This window comes from Gouania willdenowi, chromosome 7 (assembly GCF_900634775.1).
Source record: "Gouania willdenowi chromosome 7, fGouWil2.1, whole genome shotgun sequence".
Lineage (NCBI taxonomy): Eukaryota > Metazoa > Chordata > Actinopteri > Blenniiformes > Gobiesocidae > Gouania > Gouania willdenowi.
Window position 1 is genome coordinate 38643611 of NC_041050.1, and position 22560 is coordinate 38666170.

Below are 22560 nucleotides of genomic sequence, written 5' to 3' on the forward strand. Positions count from 1 at the left end.
CTCACTACGTCCTATCAGCGCACAGCAATGTGCTCAATGTTTTGAACCGCAGAGCCAATCAGAAGGCGGCTGTGTCGCGCTCATGAATATTCATAAATGTTATTAAAAAAAAAACAAGCGTTTCCTCAAACTCCTCTTTCTATCTTTGTGAGGACCATAAAGGTTTGGGGCAGAAAAACACACTTTAGAAATAAACAAGTTAACATCTGCAACTAATATGAACTTTAAACAAATAACTAATAAGAAATTAAACATTTTCATTATCTTAAAAAAAAAAAATGGCCTCAAACACACAAGTTCAAATGCTTTTGAGGGCAGGTTAAAGTTGACATGGTAAACTAACCCCAACTTTAAACTAGCATATTATTAGGCTCATGGCAAGTGGAGTATTTTATTTAATTGGACCAAATCTGTACGACTTACCAGTAAAAACATTGGTAGGGGTTAAAATTCACGACATCACAAAAAAAAAAACCCAAAAGAAAACTTTTTTCCTTATAACTTGGCCACAGATTACGATGAACAACATTCCCTTTCAATGTGTGACCTTGACCTTCACTCAAGGTCAGTCTTCTGTTTTTCCTGCATTATTACTTTCAATTTAATTGGTGAATAGAACAAACTTGTCAACAAATCCAGATACAGGTTGTGATTTTTGCCAATTTTTTCAATTTTCAATTATGTATTTGCCTTGGAAATTTAAGTGCAGGACAAGGTCTAACCAGGACCTCTGTGTTTAGAAAACGTTCAGCACTGTGTTATCCTGGGACTGTTTAGACCTTTTACAGGAGGAAGTGACATCAGAGTGTGGTCATGGTTTCAGTGGGCCCCAAAGAAACCCAAAGAAAAATGATTTCAGAAACATTTTCTTCATTTTTATTCCAAGAAAAAAGTTTTTTCATCCCAAACGAGGAAAATAAAATAAAACAAACTTATATTATTCATCATAACAACAAGAATCAATCATTAAGAGGATAAGTATGACAATTCTCTAGTTTGTTTTCTCTCTAATGATATTGGTTGTGGTCAGTTAAACATGCAGCTAAATAAGTCCCATGATGATGATGACGACGGTGATGAAGATCCAACTGATGGCGGGGGGAGAGGGGGCTCTGGGTGGAAGGGCGGAGCATGTTGTGATGCGTCGCCTGTTAAAAGGCATAGAAAATAAAAACATCCAGCAGGGGCAGAGCTGAGCAAACACAACGCTGCTAGCGAGTGTAAGCTAACATGTTTAAGTTAACGTAACGGACGGCGTGCGACAACTTTGACCCTGATTACGTTCAGTGATGGAGACTTAAAAAGCTGCGGCACTAAAAACCTAAAAAGTGGATATTTAAAAAAATGCAGGAAATGGATAATTTAAGATTGAACCGAATGTGTCGGATTAGCTTCATTGTGCTAACCAGACACTTAGCAGCTAATGCTACTCGCGTTATGTCCTTGGTTAATCTGCTGAGTCAGCAGACGAAAGCTCAGTAAGACTTCAGGCGAAAACACGCTAACGTCTAAAACGATTAGCATTCTCCATTGAAATCAACCAGCCTGTTAGCATCAGAGCTAACGGCTGGATTCTATTGGACAATATTAACGTGAATGAATGAGGGGGCGGGGCTTAATCCAATGGAAACCAAAAACAGAAAATCAATGTGTGCATCTTTGTGGGGTTTATTTTTCCCTTCAGTGTCAGAAGAGGGGTCGAAGGTCGAGTGTGAGTGTGTGTATGTGTGTGTGTGTGTGTGTCATCAGCTGCTGTCCGGTGATGGTTCTCTCTCGCGGTGAACGGCGCTCTGGTGTTTGATGCTGTCCAGGTACTCCTGCTGAGACACGGCCAGAACAGACGCCAGGATCTCATCGTCCTCCCAGTCAGTCAAACCTGACACACACGCACACACAAAAATGATAATAATAAATGTGAAAAAAGCACACGGAAGGAAAGAAACGTTCTCGTGGGTTGATTGTGCGTGTGTGCATGTCTCACCAAATGCTGTGGGGGACATCTCCTGCATGATGGCTCTGTACTCCAAATGATGACGACTCTGATTACTGGGACCTACACACACATACACACACATTAGAGTTCAGTGTGTTTGTGTGTGTGCGCATGTGTGTGTGTGTGTGTGTTACCTGGAGCACAGGGGGAGGGGGGTTTACTGAGGATAAGTGCGGCTCCAGCAGGTGACGGAGGTTTGTTGATGGTGGAGGGGGGCGCGGGGAGGTCAGAGTGGGAGGGGTCAGAGTCCCGTTGCCGTGGCGACCGGGCGCTCCAATCGTCAAATCCACTGGAGGCAGCAGCTGTGGCTGAACTACATGTAGCACTAGCTTTACGAGGCTGGAGGAGGAGGAGGAAGAGAACCTGTAAACTCTCTCACCTGTGGTTAGCACTGTGAGTACATATCTATGTGCTTTTAACTTATAAACATTTTATTGTTATTTTATTTTTTCTATCGTAACACTATTTCAAGCTGCTACAGTTTCATTGTATGACTTGTACAATGACAATAAATTCTAACTAATGTAATGTAATCTCACCTGTCGGGCCTGTTTCTCCTGGTCCTGGAGCCATTGCAGGTATGATTCTCGTGCCACCTGCTCCTCTATGGCCTCGTTCGTTGCCTCCCAGTCCGTCGCTCTCTTCTTATCCTCCAACATCTGCTGCTCGATCCACGACTCCTCGGACGTCTTAATGGCCGACTTCATCAGGGACTGGTCGGCGTACTGGGGGGGAGGGACAAATAACAGGTGAGTCAGCAGGCAACCAATCATAAACCAAAGATTTGAACAGGTGAGGAGGAAGTGAAATTAGAGCTGACTAAGGTAGTAATAATAATAATAACAACAACAATAATAATAATAATGTATGAATGAAACAGAATTTCTGAGGTATATTCCAGAAAGGAGGTTCAACAAACTGAGTTTATCCATAAACTCTGGGTCAACATACCCTGTGTTGGAAAACTCTGGGTATCTGATTCCATTACAGCTGGTTTGAAGTGGGTCAATCAACCCTGAGTATGTAAACCTTGGGTTACTCACACGCACGAGTGCGATAAAAAGCCATCATCAATGGATCAAAGATAACATGAACTACCATAGCAACCACCCTGAAGAGGGTGATTTATTCACCCAGATGGGTGAAATAAGCAGGTGTTTATAGGGGAATATGAACCTGTTCTAAAGGCGTTCACACAGAACGCCACTTCAGCAACTACAGTCGCTTAAATCGCCCGTGATGAGTCGCTTGAACATTGTCTCGCTTTTTGGTCGCTTCATCACTTCATCACTCCAGTGACGACAGGGAAATAATATGATTAAAATGTGTCTGAGGAGCCGAGGCTGCAGCACTGAGAGGGCTGATCACTTTTTCTACAGTCGTACATTTACAGCACTTTTCATAGACAACTCCACTTGTACTTACGGTTTAAATGATCAACTTACAGAGTTACTCAGGGATGACGTTCACTCAAAATATACTTAGAATTTAAAAGGTTTATTCAAGGTGTATTCCACTTTCATTTGTACCCAGTAAATAGAGGAAGTGTACAGCCCTCTCAGTGCAGCCTCAGCTCTACAGTGACGGCCGCTTGATGTCCGTCATTTACATTGATTTTGAATTGAATGCAGTCAGACTCGTCTGGACATCCCAAAAATTTTTTTTAATGCAGATCAACCTCTCAGTGTCGTTCACTAAATTTTCTGCATCCACAATGTTAGAAAGTGAACTATCATTTGCAAACAAACAAAAAAAGGAAACATTAATAACGATGTGAGCACGTTTGTGGTGTGTGATGTTACTAATGTGTGTCAGAGAAGAGTGTCATGGTAAATTAAATTGTTCCTTGAGAAGCACTGTTCAGGTGGGCGGAGCCAGGTAGAAACCCAGAGTTTCTTAGACAAAACCTGCCAGTGAGCAGGTTCAGTTCATGGAGAATGTTACCATGGCAACAGACTCAGAGAAGAACATACCTCACTTTAAAGAATGGGATACTCAGAGTTCCAACATAACCCACTTTCTAGAATACCCCTCTGCTCTGTCATGAGTTTTGTGAGAATCCGGTTTGATTTGTTGTTCTGTGATTGGTCGACTCTTACTTCCTGATGTCAGAATGTCCTTTAAGGTCAGTGATGATGTCATGATGAGATCTTACAATAGTCTCAGTAATAACCAGTGTTGGTGGGTGGGGCTTACCCCTGGTTTAAACGCTGGCAGCCCCAGGCCCACCCCTATGGTGGCCTTGTTGGGGTTGACCACAGAGTTGTAGTGGATGTTTCTGTGGTAGCTCACTCTGATTGGCTCGTCGTTGTTCTGGTGGATGCCGTGGAAGGTGTTGATTGGCTCTGAGGGAGGAGGAGACAGAGGAGGGTGTTGGTGGGTGGGGCCAGGAGGCTGAGGATGGAGCTGCTCTGTGATTGGACGGTAGCTCTTACCTGTGCCGTTCTGGTAAACCTCCACTGGTCGGTTGTACATCTCAGCCATGGCCTGCATCTCTATGTGGTTGCCATGGCAGTTGTTTTTCCTCTTACGGTTGATGTAGGTGGTGAAGTCCTCTGTCACGTAGTTGGAGAAGTAGTCAGCGTTCTTCATCTGAAAGAGCCAGCACCACCCAAACATCAGTGAATAGAAAACAAGAAGAGGAAGAAGAAGACAATCTCAGAGACAATCATTTTAAGATTCCTACACTCACCAAATAATCCATACAGTGTTTCCTGACCACTTCATGCATGTCCTGATCCCCGTACACCTGATCAGCTGAAACACACACACACGCACACGCACACACACACACACACACACACACACACACACACACACACACACACACACACACACACACACCACAACACACACACACAAAATAAACTACAGAACCTTCAGATACTTCCTGGATCATCTAAACCAGGGATTCTCAAACTTGGTGTCGCAAAACACCGGGAGGGGGTTCCCAGATGCCTTCAATAAACGAAGAATATTTTCGAAACAATTTTAGCCCATTTTTGCTTATTTTTACCATTTTTCTCCAACTACACCAAACTCACCATATTTGAACCTATTTTTATCACTTATTCTTGCTATATTTTTGTTCCTTTTAATGTATTTTTGCTACATTACTCCCATTTCTGACACTTCTACATCAAATTTCAATGCCCTTTCTGCCCATTTTTTCCACTTTCTAAACATTTTCAGCACTTATAAACCCTTTCCACCTAATGTCACATGTTTAGGGTTGGGTACTGAAACACGGTACCAATGTGGCAATGGGTCCGATGTAAACAGTAGTAATCAGACCAAATAGGAACGAACACCCCCCCAGTTGTTGATCGTGACGTCAGTGCCGCTAGATCAGCAGATTCAGCACACCCACTGCTCATAACTGACAGAAAGAGGATAAAGGACCACATGGAGTTTACTTAAAAGACGAACAATGCACCCGGAGCTAAGCACGTCAGCAACAGCAGCAGCCAGTGTCGACCCCCCCAGACAAAGTGAAGTGAGTCCCGCTCCCAACGCTGTTAGTGTAGCGCACGTCATCACAGATGATGACAGCAGCCTTTCCTCTTCGCAAACATCGTTGCCATTCAACGTGTGATAACAACACGTTTATACATCAACTCAGTGTCCGCTGACTTTCTGTTTAACGTTAAGCTCATAACGTGTCGTGTTTGTAAATAAAATGTTGAACTTAAGCTTTAACACCAGATTTAAAAGGCACAGTTTTACATTTACACAGGAACACAACAGATTGGCTAGCTCAGGGGTTTACTGCAACCTGTGGCTCAGGAGCCACATGTGGCTCTTTGACTCTTTTGAAATGGCTCCCTATAGCTTTAACAAAAAAAATTGAAATAAAGTTACTTTTTTTTTTGTTTACAAAGGCTATTAATGATTATTGACAAATAAAATCATGATGACAATATTAATCTCCAGTATTACATAGTTATAATATTGCTTTATTGGATATAATTTAAATGTTTTTGTTTATTCATTATTTCCATATGTTACTTGTATATATAGTATTTAAGGTTATAATGTATTTATTTTGGCCCTGAAAATAAAAAGTATTGTATTTTACAAAGTATTCAGTTTAAATTTTTTTAAAGTGCAGTTTAAGCACCGTTTAGGTACCAGAACCATTTAATATGTTTTAACATAAGTCTGTTATTATTAGTTCTCAATGATTGACCAATCGAGATGTTTCATCAGCGGGCGGGGCTTGAATACGAGAAAGAGCGGGACTCCAGCGAACTCAGTGACACTTATTCAGAAAAACCTCAGAGAGAAAGAGAGGGAGAGAGCAAGAGAGAGACACACACGCGCACGCACAGTTTCCTGTTAGAGGCCACACTTCGGTTAAGGTTCCAGTAAGCAACACTATCTGTTCACAGTTTACGCCAACAATTCTTAGAAATATTCAGAAACAACTTCCTCTTCCTCCCACCGTGTGTGTGTGTGTGTGTGTGTGTGTGTGTTTCACTCTTAGTGACTTTTTAAACCTCTCTCTTTCCTTCTGTGACTAAAGGAAGCGAAACTTGATCATTCTTTGTCACATTTAAACATCAAATGTTTTTGTTTTATCATTAATAAACTAAACGTGCACAATTATAAACACACACACATACATTAAAAGTATTTCTTTTGCACTATCCTATACTTAAAGTGCACAATATAAAATTAATGTTGAACACTGAACACATAGACAGTTACTAACATTAACACTAACGCTAACGAATGTAGCTGAGTTTAGACACAGTTTAAACATTCTTTAAATTGCAAATATTTGTGTTCATTTCCTCTGCTTTTTCACATGACTGCAGTCATTTTTAAATGTGTTCAAACTTGTTATTATTCACAATCAAACAACGTGTACGTATTCTACCCCTGAACAGAAACCACTTCTTTAGGTTTTTACTCCATTTCTTCTTTAATATTCATCATTTTGTTTAAAGGAAATTTAAATCAATGGATATTTCACATTAATGAGTGGTAATAAATAAAAGCTGTCACATTGTAAACTGAACATCAGAAAAATCAGAAACAGTTTAAAAGGCTTTTGTAATTTTAGATTTTACAGAATCTAAAGTTTGATGGAATCTTCCATGGCCTATTTAAAGTCTATCTTTGGTTACAATCCGATCAAAAACCATGAAGCACTTTAGTCATAATCCTGCTAAAAAACAAATAAACAAATACATTTGGGATAATAGTTTGGATCAATTCTTGAAAACCGATTGTTAAAAACCAAAAACAGATTCTGACATGGGATTAGATCACATATACCAGTCCTGGTTTTTAATCTGGTTCAAAACCTTGATTTATTTTGTTTAAAACTTTTTAGTAGGATTAGGATAAATATAATCCAAAAGACTAGGATTAGTGTGATCCCACCAGTTTGCTGGATATCAGGACGAAACGGTCAAATAACAAACAGGAAGGAAAGAAGGAAAATAATAATATGAAGAATAGAAAGAATAAGAAAAATAATAATAATACGAAGGAGAAGTTTAGAGCATTTGGTAATTTAGAAAAAAGTTGAAACTTCTCTTTATGTCTCCACTGGGGGAAATTATTAGTTTGCAGAACTTGTCACATATAAAACAAACACAGATACAATAAACAAAGGATGAGATAAAAGATATGCAAATACATATAATTAATCAAAGTACATATGTGCCATTAGTGAAACATTAATCCTCAGAGTGCTGAGTGGTGGTAAAGTGTTTCACAGCTGTTGGGATGAAGGTATTTATTGACCTCTTTGTGCTGAAACATGGCGCTACAGCGCCCCCCTGAGGACCCCCTAGAGGACCACACTAAACTACTGAGATCAAAGTTAGATGGACTAAATGATCCTGGATTACAAAACCTGGATCATTTTGATCCAGATTACAGTTTTTAACAACTGGAGATTTTACTCTATATGCTGCACAGTCAGCAGTTAATATGCTAGTCTGCTGATTAGGAGAGGATGTGCAGTGTGTGTGTGTGTGTGTGTGTGTGCGTGCGTGTGTGCGTGACTGACCCACAGCTCTGAACAGACATGCTCCGTCCTCCTTCATCTTCTTTATTACGAATCCTTTCTTTTCCCCGAGAGCTTTTTCAAACCAGTGTTCCTGCTAAACACACACACACACTTTAATTTGACACTATATTACACAAAAAACATCAAATCTATTAGAAAACAAACCATTTTGATAAAATAGAATTAATAGATGAGGGGTAATTTTTTTCTAAACATTTGCACACATTTACACATTAATGTGTACTTTGTTAGCACTGAAAAGTCCACTTGTGAAACTCCTATATCTGGACCGTCTGGTGGTGCGCACACACACATGCACACACAAACACTGCGCGCGCGCACACACTGCACACACAAACACACACTGCACGCACGCACACACACTGCGCGCGCACACACAAAGCTCTGCAGGTGAATCAAACGGTTCTGCGTCACTGTCAGTGACCATAAATCACACAACACAATGAATCGATAATGAAATTCATTGCTAACACTTAATAGTCGATTTTTATCGATTTGTTGTTCTGCCGTACCTGGTGACAGGTCCAATCACACGCTGTGAGGAGTTTAGTGCAAATTAAATGATAATAATAATGTTTTAGGATCGTATCACACATTTTCATGGGATTTTTACTGTTAAACATGAGGCTAAAGTTTAACATTATGGCTAACGTGTAATCTCGCATGATTCCAACATAACCATCCCTTTTCTCTAAATCAATAACAGTCGTTAAATCTTAACTCTATTTAACATGTTTGGTCATTTTCAAGGAGTTTAAAATCAGTAACTTAAATAAACAGGAAATGATGATGAAATTAAATAGACATTGGGACATTTTGAAACACAAAATCCTAGGCTCAACACATCTATAAATGTAGGGCTCTATTCTGCCATGTGAGAAAGTTAGAAAAGCTGCACAGCGGCACTGTTTCAGGCTGCACGCTATTCTCTCCCTGTACTTAAGTTAGTCACTGCGTGCCTTCGCGGTGCGCGAGTCAGCGACTGCAGCTCGTTACAATGAAACTGACAGACGTCAGGATAAATAAACAATTTTAACACTGTGTAAAATGTAAAGCCATAGTTTGATCCACGACAGAGTAAATAACAAGTGAAACATTGATGATGATGATGATTATGCTAATGTGCGCTGATTATTTCTGAGTGCAGGAATGTAGAAAGTTAATAAAATCAGGCTTTCCACACAAACAAACGTTAATCTGGCGTTAATATGAGGGGAAAAGAGAAATTTTAACTGTTGCTCAGACAGAAAATTCTGTCTAATCTTCACCCTACAGTAATCTAATCAATAATATAATCAAATCAACCTGTTACATTGTTTATCAATGAATCCATTTCAAATTAAAAGCCCACTTTATCATTTTCACGGAGTTCAATGACATTTACAAACTCCATGTTCAGTGATTTCTAGACGGCTCGAAAATAATGACTCCACAGCTCAGTCCGCCCCCTTGGCTTGAGACTGCTTACATTCACAAACTAATGCGCTTTGGGTTGAATTACGCGCAGTAGGCGTGTCAGGAACCTGGACAGCAGAATACGCACAGGACAGAGGAACGTAAAAGAACTTAAGTCCAGATGGGAGAACAGTGTCCTTAGTGAATAAAAGACTGAGTGCAAACATCTGTTCATGTTGTGGAGAAATGAGGATCAAAGTAAGGCCACTAAACCATAGGGACTCGTCTGTATTTGTGTAAAGAAAATTAAGCACATAAAAATATTGTGTTTTAAATAGATGTAATGATTAATGGTAAGGCAGTTAAAAAATCGTTTCATAGGTATCACAATTCATATCGATTCTCTAAAAATTGAATCGCAGTACTTTTTTTATCTATATATTTATCCTTCTCTTGTCCAGAAGCATAGGCGGCGGACGGATCTCCTACTACTCTCTTTGTGGCCGCCTTTTACTATTAAACATGTTCATAAATGATTCCTTACTCCTTTAGCACTGAAAGAATATCTGTAATATTACGTGAATATCTGTAAAAGTCACGTTTTTCTATTAGCTCTGTCTGCTAGCATAGCATCTCTTCTTCACTGCAAGAATAACTGCATGCCAACTGACCACTGGGTCACTAGCGCCCTCTGCTGGTCCAAACAAATATCTGACCTAAATACAGTGCAGACTGTTTTTTTTTTTTTTTAAAGTCCAATTGTTAAGACACAAAATACATTTTCAGTTGCACTTTTAAAAAGAAAAAGAACTATTATGCAGTTTTGCATTGTTTACTATAGAACCAGAATTTAAATGAATAGGCTTCTTCATTTGTATTATTCCTTTATTTATTTCATTCAAAATTTATTTTTTAGTTAAATTGCATTGTTTTGAATAGTTTGTCCAGGAATTATTTTGACAATGAAAAATAAAAAGGAAAATAGTACAGTATTTTCTAGTTTTTTCCCAAAAAAAATTAAGGAATATTTTATATTATATCATCATTTGTCTACAGTCTCATTTTGTAAAAATAAACTGTGAGAGAATCGAATCGTATCGGGAGTTGAGTGAATCGTTACATCCCTAGTTTTAAACATTTTGTGGGTTTTTTATGTGTTTTTTTAATATATATTTAATTTTAGTTTAATTAAAAAAGGAACAAACCTATCTAAACAAAAGTTGGAACAAACACATCAGAATTTATTTAAAAAAAAAAAAAAAAAAAAAAAAAAATCAAAAAAGAATCAGGAGTTGGTTTTTTAATAGAATAAATGTGCATCTCAACAAAACTCAGCTTTTGTTTACTTTATTCAGACTTCAGAGCCTGACAGGTTGAACAGACTGCATGTATCTATCATTGATTAATGAACATGGATCAATAGCCTGACTCTAATGTGTAGTTGATGTATGAACGTGTGTTCTTTGTGTATTATAATCTGCTGTAATGATTTATAAACGTTTACATTTGTCCTTTTTTGATTGATCTATGTTTACTGTTTAACATTTTAACAACTTAATCTGTGAGTATTTGTTAGATTTTATTCCTGAAATACAGTATGAACAAGTTCTCATTTTAGTTATTAGAAGAGTTTGTGGTTATCCCGTGGATACTATTAAGGTTCTCATGTCATGTATTAGCTACTATGTCAGTTATTTTTTAAATCAAAAACATCAAGATTGTTATCGGCCTCTAAAAGGAATGATGAATTATGGAAATATTTACATGTCGCTGTGATTATTATTAAAACTTTAAACGGAGTCTTAAATAAACTGATTATTGAGATGTATTTATATGATGGTTATAAATGTGGAGTTGTATCTCATTTAAAGGTTTGTAATTACAATTAAACAAAAGTTAACCTCATTGCTGCAATTTAACCATAAAAAACCTGTGTTTTATTGGTTTTTGTTTTCATATTTCTGTGTTGTTGTTTTTGTTGTGTAGCATGATTAGCATTAGCTTTGTTTACACTTCGTTTATCACAAAAATACCGACATATACTTCTGTAATGTAACTGATCAGAGCGTTCTCCGCCGCTAAGTGTGCGTCGGTGTTGTTGCCATGGTTACTAAAAAGGTCTAAATGAGTCCTGATCACACTATAATAAAGATATTTTTTATTGGAGGATTAAAATGTAAACTATTCAATAACACGTAAACATGTGAGTTCAGGTTAAAATAAAAGTCCTCGCTGCAGGTTAATTAATCACACTTTGTGTATTTGTGGTTGTTTTGTGTTCGTTGTTATGTAGCCATTAGCATTAGCAACAACAAACAGAAGTATTGATTTTATTATGGTAATTATTGATCATGCTTACCGTGGTTTTCCGTTAAAACATAAGCAGGTATTACTAATACTGACTACCCATGAAACGTTGTGTTTTATTTTGTTTTTGTGCTCTTGTTGTCGTGTAGCATCGTTAGCATTAGCAGCTAATAGCCTCGGGACTCTCCGTACCTGCTCGGCCGTAGCCGGATCCACGGACTGCAGCCGGGCCGCGTTCTCGTACTCATCTTCGCTGTTGTTCCCGGCGCCCTCCTCCGTCTCCGGACTGGAGCCGACTCCTCCCGGTCCGGTGCCTCCGGGCTGTCCTCCCCCAGCTAGAGTCGCTACCACCGCCCCGGAGCAGGAGCCCGCCTGCCGCCGTCTCTTGCTAAGCCCGGGCCCGGAGCAGCAGCTACCGAGGCCTCCTCCGCAGCTCACCCCACCGGCCGACACCACCAGCTCCCCTCGGGACCCGGCCCCCATTCCCCCGCTGCTGTCGCGACCTTCGCCAGAGCCGACCGGGGACACGGAGCCGACGGGCGGCGGAGAGGCCTGCTGAGGCCGGGAGCTCGCTTCGATGCTCCGCCGGTCGTCCCTGCCCGAGGGCGGGGCTGTCTGGTAGGACCACGGCGGGGGGGAAGCCCTGGGTCGGGCTCCGGTCCGCCCGGTGTGAGGGTGCTGGTGCGGATCGGAACCGCTCCGCCTGTCGCTGTCATCGGCGTGGTCTGAGACCCCGGAGCTGGGCTTCTTCTTGGGGAGGATGGTCATAATGCAGCGGGGCGCGGGCCTCCCTCACCGGATCAACGCTCGGCTGTGCGCGGCCTGCGGCCTCCGGCCCGGCCTCTGCTCGGCTCTGAGCTCCGCGCTGCGGCTCTGCGGACACGGAGAGCAACGGCTCGTCGACGGTAATACCGGTCGAACAGGCAGCGCTGGTCCCGGTCCTGGTCCTGGTCCGGTCCTGGTTCTCCTGGTCCTGCTGTTCTCCAAACATCAACACAGTCTGACGGCGGCGTCACTTCCAGGTGCGACGTAGCGTGTGACGTCAGCACGTCTTTGTTTTGGTTGTTACATCAGAAACGTTAGAGAGTGAAAACATGTGACAGTGAAACGAGATCCATTCGCTCATTATTTTGAGATGATTACGTTAGTAAAACTGTTCATAAAGTGTCTTTATTTAATCATCAGACTTTTTAATTTAATTATGGACGTTTTCTTTGTTACTGTTTCTTTTTTCACAAGTAATAATTTCTCTGAGCCTCAGTGACAGTATTTTAAAAAAAATATTCTGATTCTGATAAGTTGTGTTCATAAGTTGTTTGTTACACTGATCTTAACAATGCTGTGATTGCGTTGGTTTCAGATCTAAAGTATTTTCGTTTTTAAATGTGTTTTTCATCACAATGTCTTCAGTCTTTAATAAACAACTGTTGTCCCATGTATATGGTTTCGCTGTATTTTCATTGTATTTCATTCTGGGATTCATCAAGCCTGAGTTAATCCTAAACACATTCAGATTTTAATTTAATTGAAACTGCGGTCTTCTTGAAATAATGTTAAATTAAAGTTTACTGAGTAAACCTAGTAAAGGTTTGTGGTGTGTTGGTTAGCAGGGAGAGAGGATTAGAGTGGCTGCAGTAAAAAGTTAACCAGCGTCGTAGTACAGGCCCTCAGTGCTACACTGCCTTCCTTTGTTTCTTCATCAAAGTAAACATTGATTCACTTGAAGTTACTTTTGTGCTGCTTTGTTCATCGTCTTCACTCTGATTTCCACCATATTTAGTGTTTGTGCGGAAGCTAAAATATCAACATTCAACGACTTTCAGTATGTAAAAACAGCAGAAATGTCACTTTAAAACATTATTGTTTCTGCTGCGAATAATCATCAGACTCAGACTTTGGAGTGAAAAGTGTATTTATAGAATTCATCTTTCATCACACACACACACACACACACACACACACACACACAGCTCAGTGCTCAGTGTTGAGTAAATAATCATAATAATAGAAGCAGTTTTCAAATATATAGTGAACGTTTGTACAAAATACCCTGCAGGTTAGTGAGCGCTACAGCAGGGGGCGCTGCAGCCATTGCACTGTTTACAGTCTGTGGAAGAACACATACACACACGCACGGTAGTGTGTGTGTGTGAAAGGTTAAAGCTCAGCTCCAACAGGAAAAACTCTGGGGACTTATTTTCACAATAAGAGTCTAACATGCCAAAAGGGTGAAAATGAATGGTAGATAATTTAATTTCAACACATTTCCTACGCATTTCTAAAAAAAAAAAAGCGGAATTTTTTACCAATTAATCCATGATTATTTAATAGTCACACTGTGAATGTTTAGTTTGATCTGATGAATACTTTTTGAGATACTGACAATTTAGTGAGGAGGGTGTGTGTCCTTATTTTTCTTCCATTTTCAGCTTCCATGATCTCAGAACTCCAGCACATAGGAAATATAAATGTGGTATAGTAATACAGCTCCACCTACTCTCTCAAAATGTACAAAAAGATTGTACTGAGGAAAGACTAAAACAATAAATCATTATGACAGAATCAAGCTACAATGGCCTCATGTAAAGGATTTAAAATATTCACAAATAGTGACAAAAACCCAGTCGTTTAAAGAAAAATAGTTTTATAACCCAAGAAAGAGTAATCTTTATACTATAAAGTAAAACACAGATCAGAATTTTCTTACATTCCCACATGCAGTTATGGACCAATGAAAATAGTAAAAAAAAAAAAAATGTATGCCTATATGTGACTAATCATTAGTGATGTGAACAGTCTATGTTCATAGCTCTAAGCTGATCACATTACAGGGAGATGAGACATATGCTAAGTAGTTTACTGAAGGCCCAAACATGTTCCAGACCCAAACACACACTGACTTTGTAACTATTTAGAGGAGCTGACATGTCCACCAGATAGGATGTATAGCAGATCTATTTCTATATTCTGAGAGAGTAGGTGGAGCTTATTATTATAATACCATATTTACCTTTCTATGTGATGGAGTTAATGACATATTGGAAGATGAAAATGGAAGAAAAATAAGCCCCCCCACACTAAATTGTCCATATCTAAAAAAGTATTAGTCAGATCAAACTAAACATTTATAGAATGAATATTGAATAATCACAGAACAATATGTAAAAATTGCTGAATTTTTTTAGACCGGGGTAGCCATTTGTTGTAAATGTGTGAGCGTGAAGCAGACGACTCATTTGTTTGTTTGTTGTTCCATGTCTGTGAATGCGTGTAAACAATAAATGTGATTAGAGTGACATCCTTTCACAATAAGAGTCTGACATGCTGATGTTTGTGCAGGAAGTGATTCTGCCTGAGACGAGCGAGTCGTCTGCATATGTGATGATCTTTCCATTCACAATAAGAGTCTGTGCGCGTCGTATAAGTGGCGTTCCTGGTGCTACCAGCTGCAGGTTTTGGTGGCGGCGTGCGCCCCCTCCTCGTCGCGCTCGGCCTCGCCCTCCCACAGCGTGATGAGCGGCGGGTATAGCTCATTCAGGGGGATGTTACTGTGCTGCTGGACACGTCGCCGTGTGTAGCTTAGCAACAGCGCCGCTAACACGCTCATCGCTAACACCGAGCCTAGCGCCGCCGCCAAGGCCTCGCCGCCGCCCTGCCGCGACACCACAGGCGCCGCGCAGAAGCTGGCTGCCCTGGTGGTGACGTTCAGACAGGACGTGTGGACGCGGGCGGAGCCTGAGGACACAGTGAGGCACACGTGGTACTCGGTGGAAGGAAGGAGGTGCGTCACGTTGAACTCCTGGACGTCCAACGCCACCTGAACAATAACACAGTGTCAGCCCATGACACGGCAGCAGCGATGTGATTGGTCAGTGAGGCTCACCTGGGTGGTGTAGCTGATGTGGTCGTTGTGGATGTAAACGGAGGCTCCGGTCCACAGAGAGGGGGCGGAGTCAAACCCTGATGCTGCGTTGCTAGGAAACAGGCTCCACTGCAGGAGGACGGACTGGGAGTGAACGGCCTATAGGAGACAAGATCATCTGTTCTCTGATTGGTTGAGACCAACCTGTATCAGTTTATCAGCAGATATTTAATGATTTTTTTGATTGGTTTTGTTACAATAAAAAATCTTCTTTCACACATTTGAATTATTTTGTTTATTTCTTGTTACGTGTTGTTGTCTTTTAGTGTGTTACTGTTGTTTTTGTTGTCGTTACCTTGGCCAGGACAACCAATGGGGATGCTGCGCTGGATGAATTTTCCACCCACATTGGCTCGTAGCTCCTCCCACTAGTCACCACAATTACAGAAACGCTTTTTGTGTCGGCGCCTTCCTCATTCCATGACACACAGGTGTACATACCTGAGGGGGCGGTGCTTAATTACACACAGGTGTACAAAAACGGAGGGGGCAGAGCTTAATTATACACAGGTGTACACACCTGAGGGGGCGGAGCTTAATTACACACACAGGTGTACACACCTGAGGGGGCGGAGCTTGATCACACACACACTAACCTGCATCTGAAGCCTCTGTGTGTTCGATCACCAACGCCCCGAGCTCTGAAACATGATGCTTCCTCTTCCTGCTCAGGCCACGCCCCCCTGACGACATGATTGGTAGAGCCCTGGCCTCCGAGCTCACCTGTGTGACATCATCACTGGTGTTTATTAAACCTTTTAACAGCAGATCAATTCAAACTGTGACTCCGCCCACCTTGTCTCCAGTGGGCGTGATCCAATAGAATTGAGGGGCGGGGTCTGCATCCGCCCAGCACTCCAGAGTGATTGGCTGTCCCTCGCTGACATTCACGGACGGTGGGAGAGCGTGAGGCGAGATGTGCGGCAGGCAGCTGTTGGCTCCACCTCCTTCCCAGCCCCATGCAACCTCCCGCAGCTCCCGTCCAATCAGGGCGGGCGGCGAGGCGCAGAGCGTGACGGAGGCCTGGAGGACGGTGAGCTGTGATTGGTTCCCCAGGTAAGTCCTCCAGGTGAGGAGACAATCACAGCGGAGGGGGTTGGAGTAGAGAGACACCTCCTCCAGGGACGGGAGCGACAGCAGCTCAGGGGACAGCAGGGACAGCTGGTTGGTGTGCAACATGAGGGTCCGCAAGGCAGGGAGGCCACTGAAGGGCACACATGCACACACTGTCAGGATATTTGTATAATTTTTTGTAAATATCTGTATCATATTTGTATATTTGTATTATTATTAATAATAATATTAGTATTATCTATCCTACTTTTTTTTCTGTGGTTTTGACGTAAACAATTTTCCCCTGGGATTAATAAAGGAATTCTGATTCTGACGCCTATGGACACACTAAGACAGGCTGGGGGCGGGGTCTATACCTGAAGGCCTGAGGCTGAATGTAGGAAAGACGAGGGTTGTTGCACAGCTCCAGTTTGGAAAGTTCTGGAAGGTTGTGAAAGGACCGTCGCTCCACCATCAGCAGCTCCTCCATGTTGTTCAGACTGAAGCAGAAGAGCATCAGATAAAGACGCAGTGCCCCCCACCCACAGACACACGCCCCCCACAGACACATGCAGGGACTCACCTGAGCTCTTCCAGGTGAGCAAAGTCCTGGAAGTCTCCCTGCTGGATCCGACGCACCGGGTTACGGTTCAGGTCCAAGAACTTCAGATTAGGAAGAACCCGCAGAGCGTCCCGAGGAACGGACCTGCAGAGACGAGAAGGTTTAGTCTGATTGAAGATGGTGTCACATGGTCCACACAGACCTGAGGGGTATTTCAGAAAGCAGGTTATGTTCAATCTTTGTTCGGGCTCAAATAACGGAAATTCTAAGTTTGCGGTTGTATAAATTGAGGTAAGTTCTACTTTGAGTATGTCACCATGGTAACATTCTCCATGAACTGAACCTGTTCGCAGGCAGGTTTTGTTTATTCTCTTTTAGGCTGTGACAGTGTTACCTTTCCCTCTTAGAACAGAACAGGCTTATATTACCCTATAAACACTGGCTTATTTCACCCATCGGCATGAAAGAAGACACTCTCTTCCTGCTGGTTGCCATGGTAGTTCGTGTTATCTTTGCTCAATTGATGATGGCTTTTTATCACGCAGGTGCACGTAATTAACCCAAGATTTACATACTCAGAGTTCATTGATCCACTTCATACCAGCTGTAATGGAACCAGATACTCATCATGGGGTAGGTTAACTCTGAGTTTATCCATAAACTCTGAGTTTGTTGACCCACTTCCAAACGAACACACAAAACAACAAAATACACACAAAATGATTGCAGACATACAAAACAACAACAGAATGCACAAAGCCGTTGTTGTTTCCTGTTTAAATACTTTGTTTGGTTGTGATTCTGCTCTGAGATCTTCATATCAGATGAAATCAGGCTAATGCTAACTAGCCTCTGCTCTCTGATGAAGACTCTATGATCCAAGAGAACCTGAACAAACCAACCTGAGTCGATTGTCATAGAAGGAAAGACTCTCCAGATACTCCAGGCCTACGAAGGCGTCTGAGGGAACCGAGGTCAAGCCCATCCCGGCCAGGACCAAACTATGGAGGCTGGACAACGGCAGGAAGTTCTTCTCCTCCAGACCTAAAATGGGGTTCTCCCCAATCATCAGGATCTCCAGCGAGGGGAGGGACTGGAACCATCGACTGTCAATGGACAGCAGACGGTTGGAGTTCAGGTGGAGTCTGTGAGAAGAAAAGCTCTCATGTTGAACCTAGAACCAGGACTCCAGAGGGTCTACAGGAAGTTCCTGTGTTTCTCACCTCAGCAGTTTGGAGAGTCCGGCGAAGGCTTTGGGTCTGATGGAAGAGATCCGGTTGTGGTTGATGTAAAGTTCTTCCAGACTAGAAAGGTTCCTGAGGCTGAAGTCCTGCAGCTCCACGATGAGATTCTCCTCCAGGTACAGAGTGACCAGACAGCCCAGAGAGGTCAGACCCATGGAGCTCACCTGGACAAAGGAGCCAGCTCAGAACCAGGAAAACCATGAGGACAAGGAGAGCTGGGCCTTACCTGAATGAAGTGGTTCTGAGAGAGGTCCAACTCTGTCAAGTTGGTCAGAGCCTGAAGTTCATCAGTGATGGAAGAGATGTTGTTGCTCTGCAGCAGGAGAACCTGGAACCATCAGAGCCATCAGAACCAGGGCTGTGTCCTAATATTCCCTCCTATCTCCTCAATGCTTCCTTTATAACCTCCTTTGGCCTAGGAAACACTGATGCATCCTTTACCAAAGGAGACCACATAATGCTGACCCACAATTCATTGCAGCAGCAACATTTAAAGGGACACGCTCATCAGTGTTCACAGAAACTCACAAAGACCGAAAACGAAGCAGATCATGTAAGATACCACCACCAGAGGGCAGCAGAGCTACAGCAGCCTGAGAACAACCAACCAATGAGGTCACAGTGATGTCACAGTGATGTCACACCTGCGTGTCGTCGGTTAAATTCTGCGGCGCCCTCTGCAGTTGGAGCTCGTTGCAGTCGATGGTTCTGGCCTCATGGTACACAGACTGAGGAGTGAACCATGGACGCGTCTCACACACACACTGAGGAGGACACATACCTACACACACACACACACACACACACACACACACACACACACACACACACACACACACACACACACACACGCGTTAGTAAGCCCCGCCCACATCTTATCCCCGTGTTCCAATGGAATTGGTTCAGCATTACCTAGACTGACCCCGCCCTCTTCAGCACAGACTGATGACATCATCGATAAGATGAGCGGCACTGACAGGACTGTAATTCCCATAATGCACTGGGAAGAAGAGAGAAATACACTGTAAAACACAACATGCCAACAGCTGCACTGTGATTGGTTGGCTCATGTCCTCGTGCTCCAAAGCCACAGAGTCTCAAAATAAAAGCCCGTTTTTAACTAGTGTGTGAGGAGACACACACACACACACACTTTAGTCTCCTAAAGTTTGTCTGTAAATTAAAGTAAGTTAAGTTGTATAGGCGGGTCATCGTTACCAAAACAGAAAGAAGAAAGTGAGCGACCCAATTTAATTGTTATATCACACACACATCAGACTACAGCGCCCCCTACAGCTCATTTATACACACAGTGTCTCAGACAGTTCCTGGAGGTCTGCAGTCCTGCTGTTCACCTGTCGTCACATTCTCCTGCAGGATGAGACCATATAACATAGCCCCACCCCTTTCAGTTTTGACCCCACCCCTTTCAGTTTTGACCCTACTCAGCCAGCTCCGCTACGTGCTAAGCTAACCAAACATGTGTGACTGTCTTCACTATAGTTGCTATTACTTCTACATCTGTAACAGAGTAATAAACAGATCTATTATCTATAGGTCTGTAACTAAGTACAGGGACAGACACTGTCAGTCACTGTCAGACCTGTCTGTGATGTGAAGTTGTTCAGATTAGTCTAACAACTGCTGGATGTAAAAATACAAATCAGTACAAACCTGAACCTCCATCAGAGCCTTGAGGTCCTGATTCCTGCTAACCTGGTGGTAATGGTCCAGATTCTGCCCTGGTCTATAGATCAGGTCTGTAGTCCCTCTCTGTCTGTCCTCCTGCTGCCTTTATTCCTACTCCTGTCCTCCATCAGGTCCGCAGCAGCTGATCTCGAGCAGCCAATCAGAGTGCGGATGCTGCTCTGAGGAAGAGGGGGATGACGTAATGCTCCAGATTCTCCTTCTGACGGTCTCTAAGCCCCGCCCCCTCATCTCCATCATCATCTTTATGATGATCATCCTTTTTACCGTCATCACCAATAACAAACACAAAAATCAATAATGCAAATATAAATAATAAACAAAATGTTGCTGAAAATGTAAAAACATCTCAGAGCAGAGTTTGAATGTTCATTATTCTTTGTCTGATAGTCATGATTAAAAAACTACAAATTATGTGTAGTACAATGGGAATTAAGCTGTGAGATGAATTGTGACGTCATCAGTGATGTCATCATCAGTGATGTTACAGAGATCCAGGAAAACAGAAGAAACATCACCGAGTGTGTTAATGTGTATTAAAGTGTGTTAATGTGTATGAATGTGTCTTAATGTGTTATTGTGTGTATTAATGCGTGTTAATGTGTATTAACGTGTGTTAGTGTATTAACGTGTGGTAATGTGTATTTATTGTGTGTGTTAATATGTGTATTAACATGTGTTGATGTGTGTTAATGTGTATTAACGAGTGTTAAAATGTATTAACGTGTGGTAATGTGTATTAAAGTGTGTTAATGTGTATTCACGTGTGTGTATATGTGTATTAACGTGTATTAAAGTGTGTTACTGTGTATTAACGAGTGTTAAAATGTATTAACATGTGGTAATGTGTATTAGTGTGTTATTGTGTGTATTAAAGTGTGTTAATGTGTATTAACGTGTTTGTGTAATTGAATGAAGCTTCGTCCACACACTGAACCTTCAGAACAAAATACTTTAATTACATCCACTGTTTGTTTGTTTGTATAAAAGCAGATCATTATCAGTAAACAACAGGCCCCACCCCCTCCACATTAATAAACCCCTCCCACAGAGGGACCGGCCAATAGGCTGGCAGAGTGAAGGAAGGGCGGGGCCTGGTCAGAAAAAGGTACGTTTATACAGCTCTGCAGCAACTTTCTCTGCTGCTCCCACAGCTTCCTGTCTGCAAAGCAATGCATGATGGGAGATGAAGTTCAGTTCAAGGTGAAGCAAAGTGCTTTTATTTTGAAGGGGATTTGTTCTTTTAGCAGAATGTTGTAAAATCTCAAGTTTTGCGACTTTGGAAAATTTTAAGAAATGCAAAAATGTTTAATTAATAAATTAATGATCAAAAGTTTCACATTAATCTCACAGATCTGTGGATTCTGTAATTGATCTAAAACAGTGGGAGTGTTTGGGAGCAGGGTCAGTGATCGTCCAATCAGAGCGACTCTTGTTGTGCTGGTGATGAGCTGAAGTCTTCCTCATGGCTTTTTAAGACTCCTCCTCCTCCTCCTCTTCCTCACATTAAGGCTTCGTCGCTCCTCAAAGTTACAGACTGTTTTTAATAAAAGTCTCTGATAGAAAAATAAAGTACGTCACGGATCAAATGCTGCCTTCACTGCCCCGCCTATAGCCCGGGAAATCTCAGCGTCATTTTACAGCTTTGTTCAATATATCAGACACATTTCAGAATAAAAGCATTAAAAAATGTTTAGAGGAATAAACATTTACCTCGTAGATGAAATAAAGATTGATCACTGGTAAATATTGGTTCATGTTTCACGGTTTGGAAACTTTAATCCACGTCATCTTCCTCAGACAGAATGTTGGCGATGCGTTAGAGGACTGTGCAATGTGTTTGCAATGCGGAAACAATGAGTACACATTGCAATGACCATACAATAGGTTTGGAAAAACTGTACGATGCATTCGTGAGTATCACGTGTCAGTTCTGATGCAAAAATCTGATCAAACCGACGTGTTGTCCCCACTTGTCCAGTATCCACTGAGGACGGAGAACAACCACTCATTTAAGCTGTCAGAGGAAGAGGAAGTGACCAGTTTACAAAGTAAAAGCACAGATGGAAGGTTCAAAGTCCCCCATTCATAGAAATAAACCAACATGAACTTCAGCTGCCATCGTACCAGGGACCAACAGCAGCTAGCAGCTAGCTTCTGTCCATGCTAACCATCAGGACAAACATCACATCCCAGAACCACTCTGTGAAATCAAAACATCAAAATAATACCACTTTAAAATAATCAATATACTAACTATTAATAATTGCAGACAGTAAGACAGACTTGTTTTGATTTTCTGATGCTGAGAGACATAAATATTGTTCAATA

The 22560-nt window shown here is 41.8% G+C and overlaps 2 protein-coding genes across 3 annotated transcripts; both read right to left on the reverse strand.

The window, feature by feature from the left end:
* Positions 1 to 853: 853 nt before the first annotated feature.
* otud5a (OTU deubiquitinase 5a) lies at positions 854 to 12780 on the reverse strand. Of its 2 annotated transcripts, none has more exons than XM_028452176.1 (9): positions 11934 to 12780; positions 8019 to 8109; positions 4686 to 4750; positions 4429 to 4585; positions 4190 to 4338; positions 2533 to 2718; positions 2128 to 2332; positions 1982 to 2053; positions 854 to 1876 (listed from the first exon to the last, which is right to left on the reverse strand). In XM_028452176.1, the coding sequence occupies exons 1-9, from the start codon at positions 12507 to 12509 to the stop codon at positions 1746 to 1748; spliced, it is 1632 nt and encodes a 543-aa protein (XP_028307977.1). In that variant the 5' UTR covers positions 12510 to 12780; the 3' UTR covers positions 854 to 1745. The 2 variants fall into 2 exon arrangements, with proteins under 2 accessions (XP_028307977.1, XP_028307976.1); XM_028452175.1 differs by having other exon boundaries at positions 8019 to 8112.
* A 2051-nt stretch (positions 12781 to 14831) lies between these two features.
* Positions 14832 to 20376, reverse strand: LOC114466599 (leucine-rich repeat neuronal protein 1). The gene is made up of 13 exons (XM_028452171.1): positions 20197 to 20376; positions 19435 to 19522; positions 19167 to 19303; positions 18749 to 18850; positions 18502 to 18686; positions 18181 to 18423; positions 17300 to 17422; positions 17094 to 17216; positions 16459 to 16867; positions 16260 to 16386; positions 15959 to 16104; positions 15625 to 15762; positions 14832 to 15558 (listed from the first exon to the last, which is right to left on the reverse strand). The coding sequence occupies exons 1-13, from the start codon at positions 20206 to 20208 to the stop codon at positions 15181 to 15183; spliced, it is 2211 nt and encodes a 736-aa protein (XP_028307972.1). The 5' UTR covers positions 20209 to 20376; the 3' UTR covers positions 14832 to 15180.
* Positions 20377 to 22560: the final 2184 nt, after the last annotated feature.

Excerpts from the sequence above, each read along its gene's own strand:
- otud5a (XM_028452175.1), bottom strand. The coding sequence starts at position 12,509 with ATGACCATCCTCCCCAAGAAGAAGCCCAGCTCCGGGGTCTCAGACCAC. Across the intron at positions 2,719-4,189 it reads TGCCAGCGTTTAAACCAGGG|TACGCCGACCAGTCCCTGAT; the intron begins GTAAGCCCCACC and ends CCTCCCCCCCAG. Across the intron at positions 2,333-2,532 it reads AGGAGAAACAGGCCCGACAG|CCTCGTAAAGCTAGTGCTAC; the intron begins GTGAGATTACAT and ends CTCCTCCTCCAG.
- LOC114466599 (XM_028452171.1), bottom strand. Across the intron at positions 18,687-18,748 it reads CTCAGAACCACTTCATTCAG|GTGAGCTCCATGGGTCTGAC; the intron begins GTAAGGCCCAGC and ends TCCTTTGTCCAG. Across the intron at positions 17,217-17,299 it reads GCTCACCTGGAAGAGCTCAG|TCTGAACAACATGGAGGAGC; the intron begins GTGAGTCCCTGC and ends CTTCTGCTTCAG.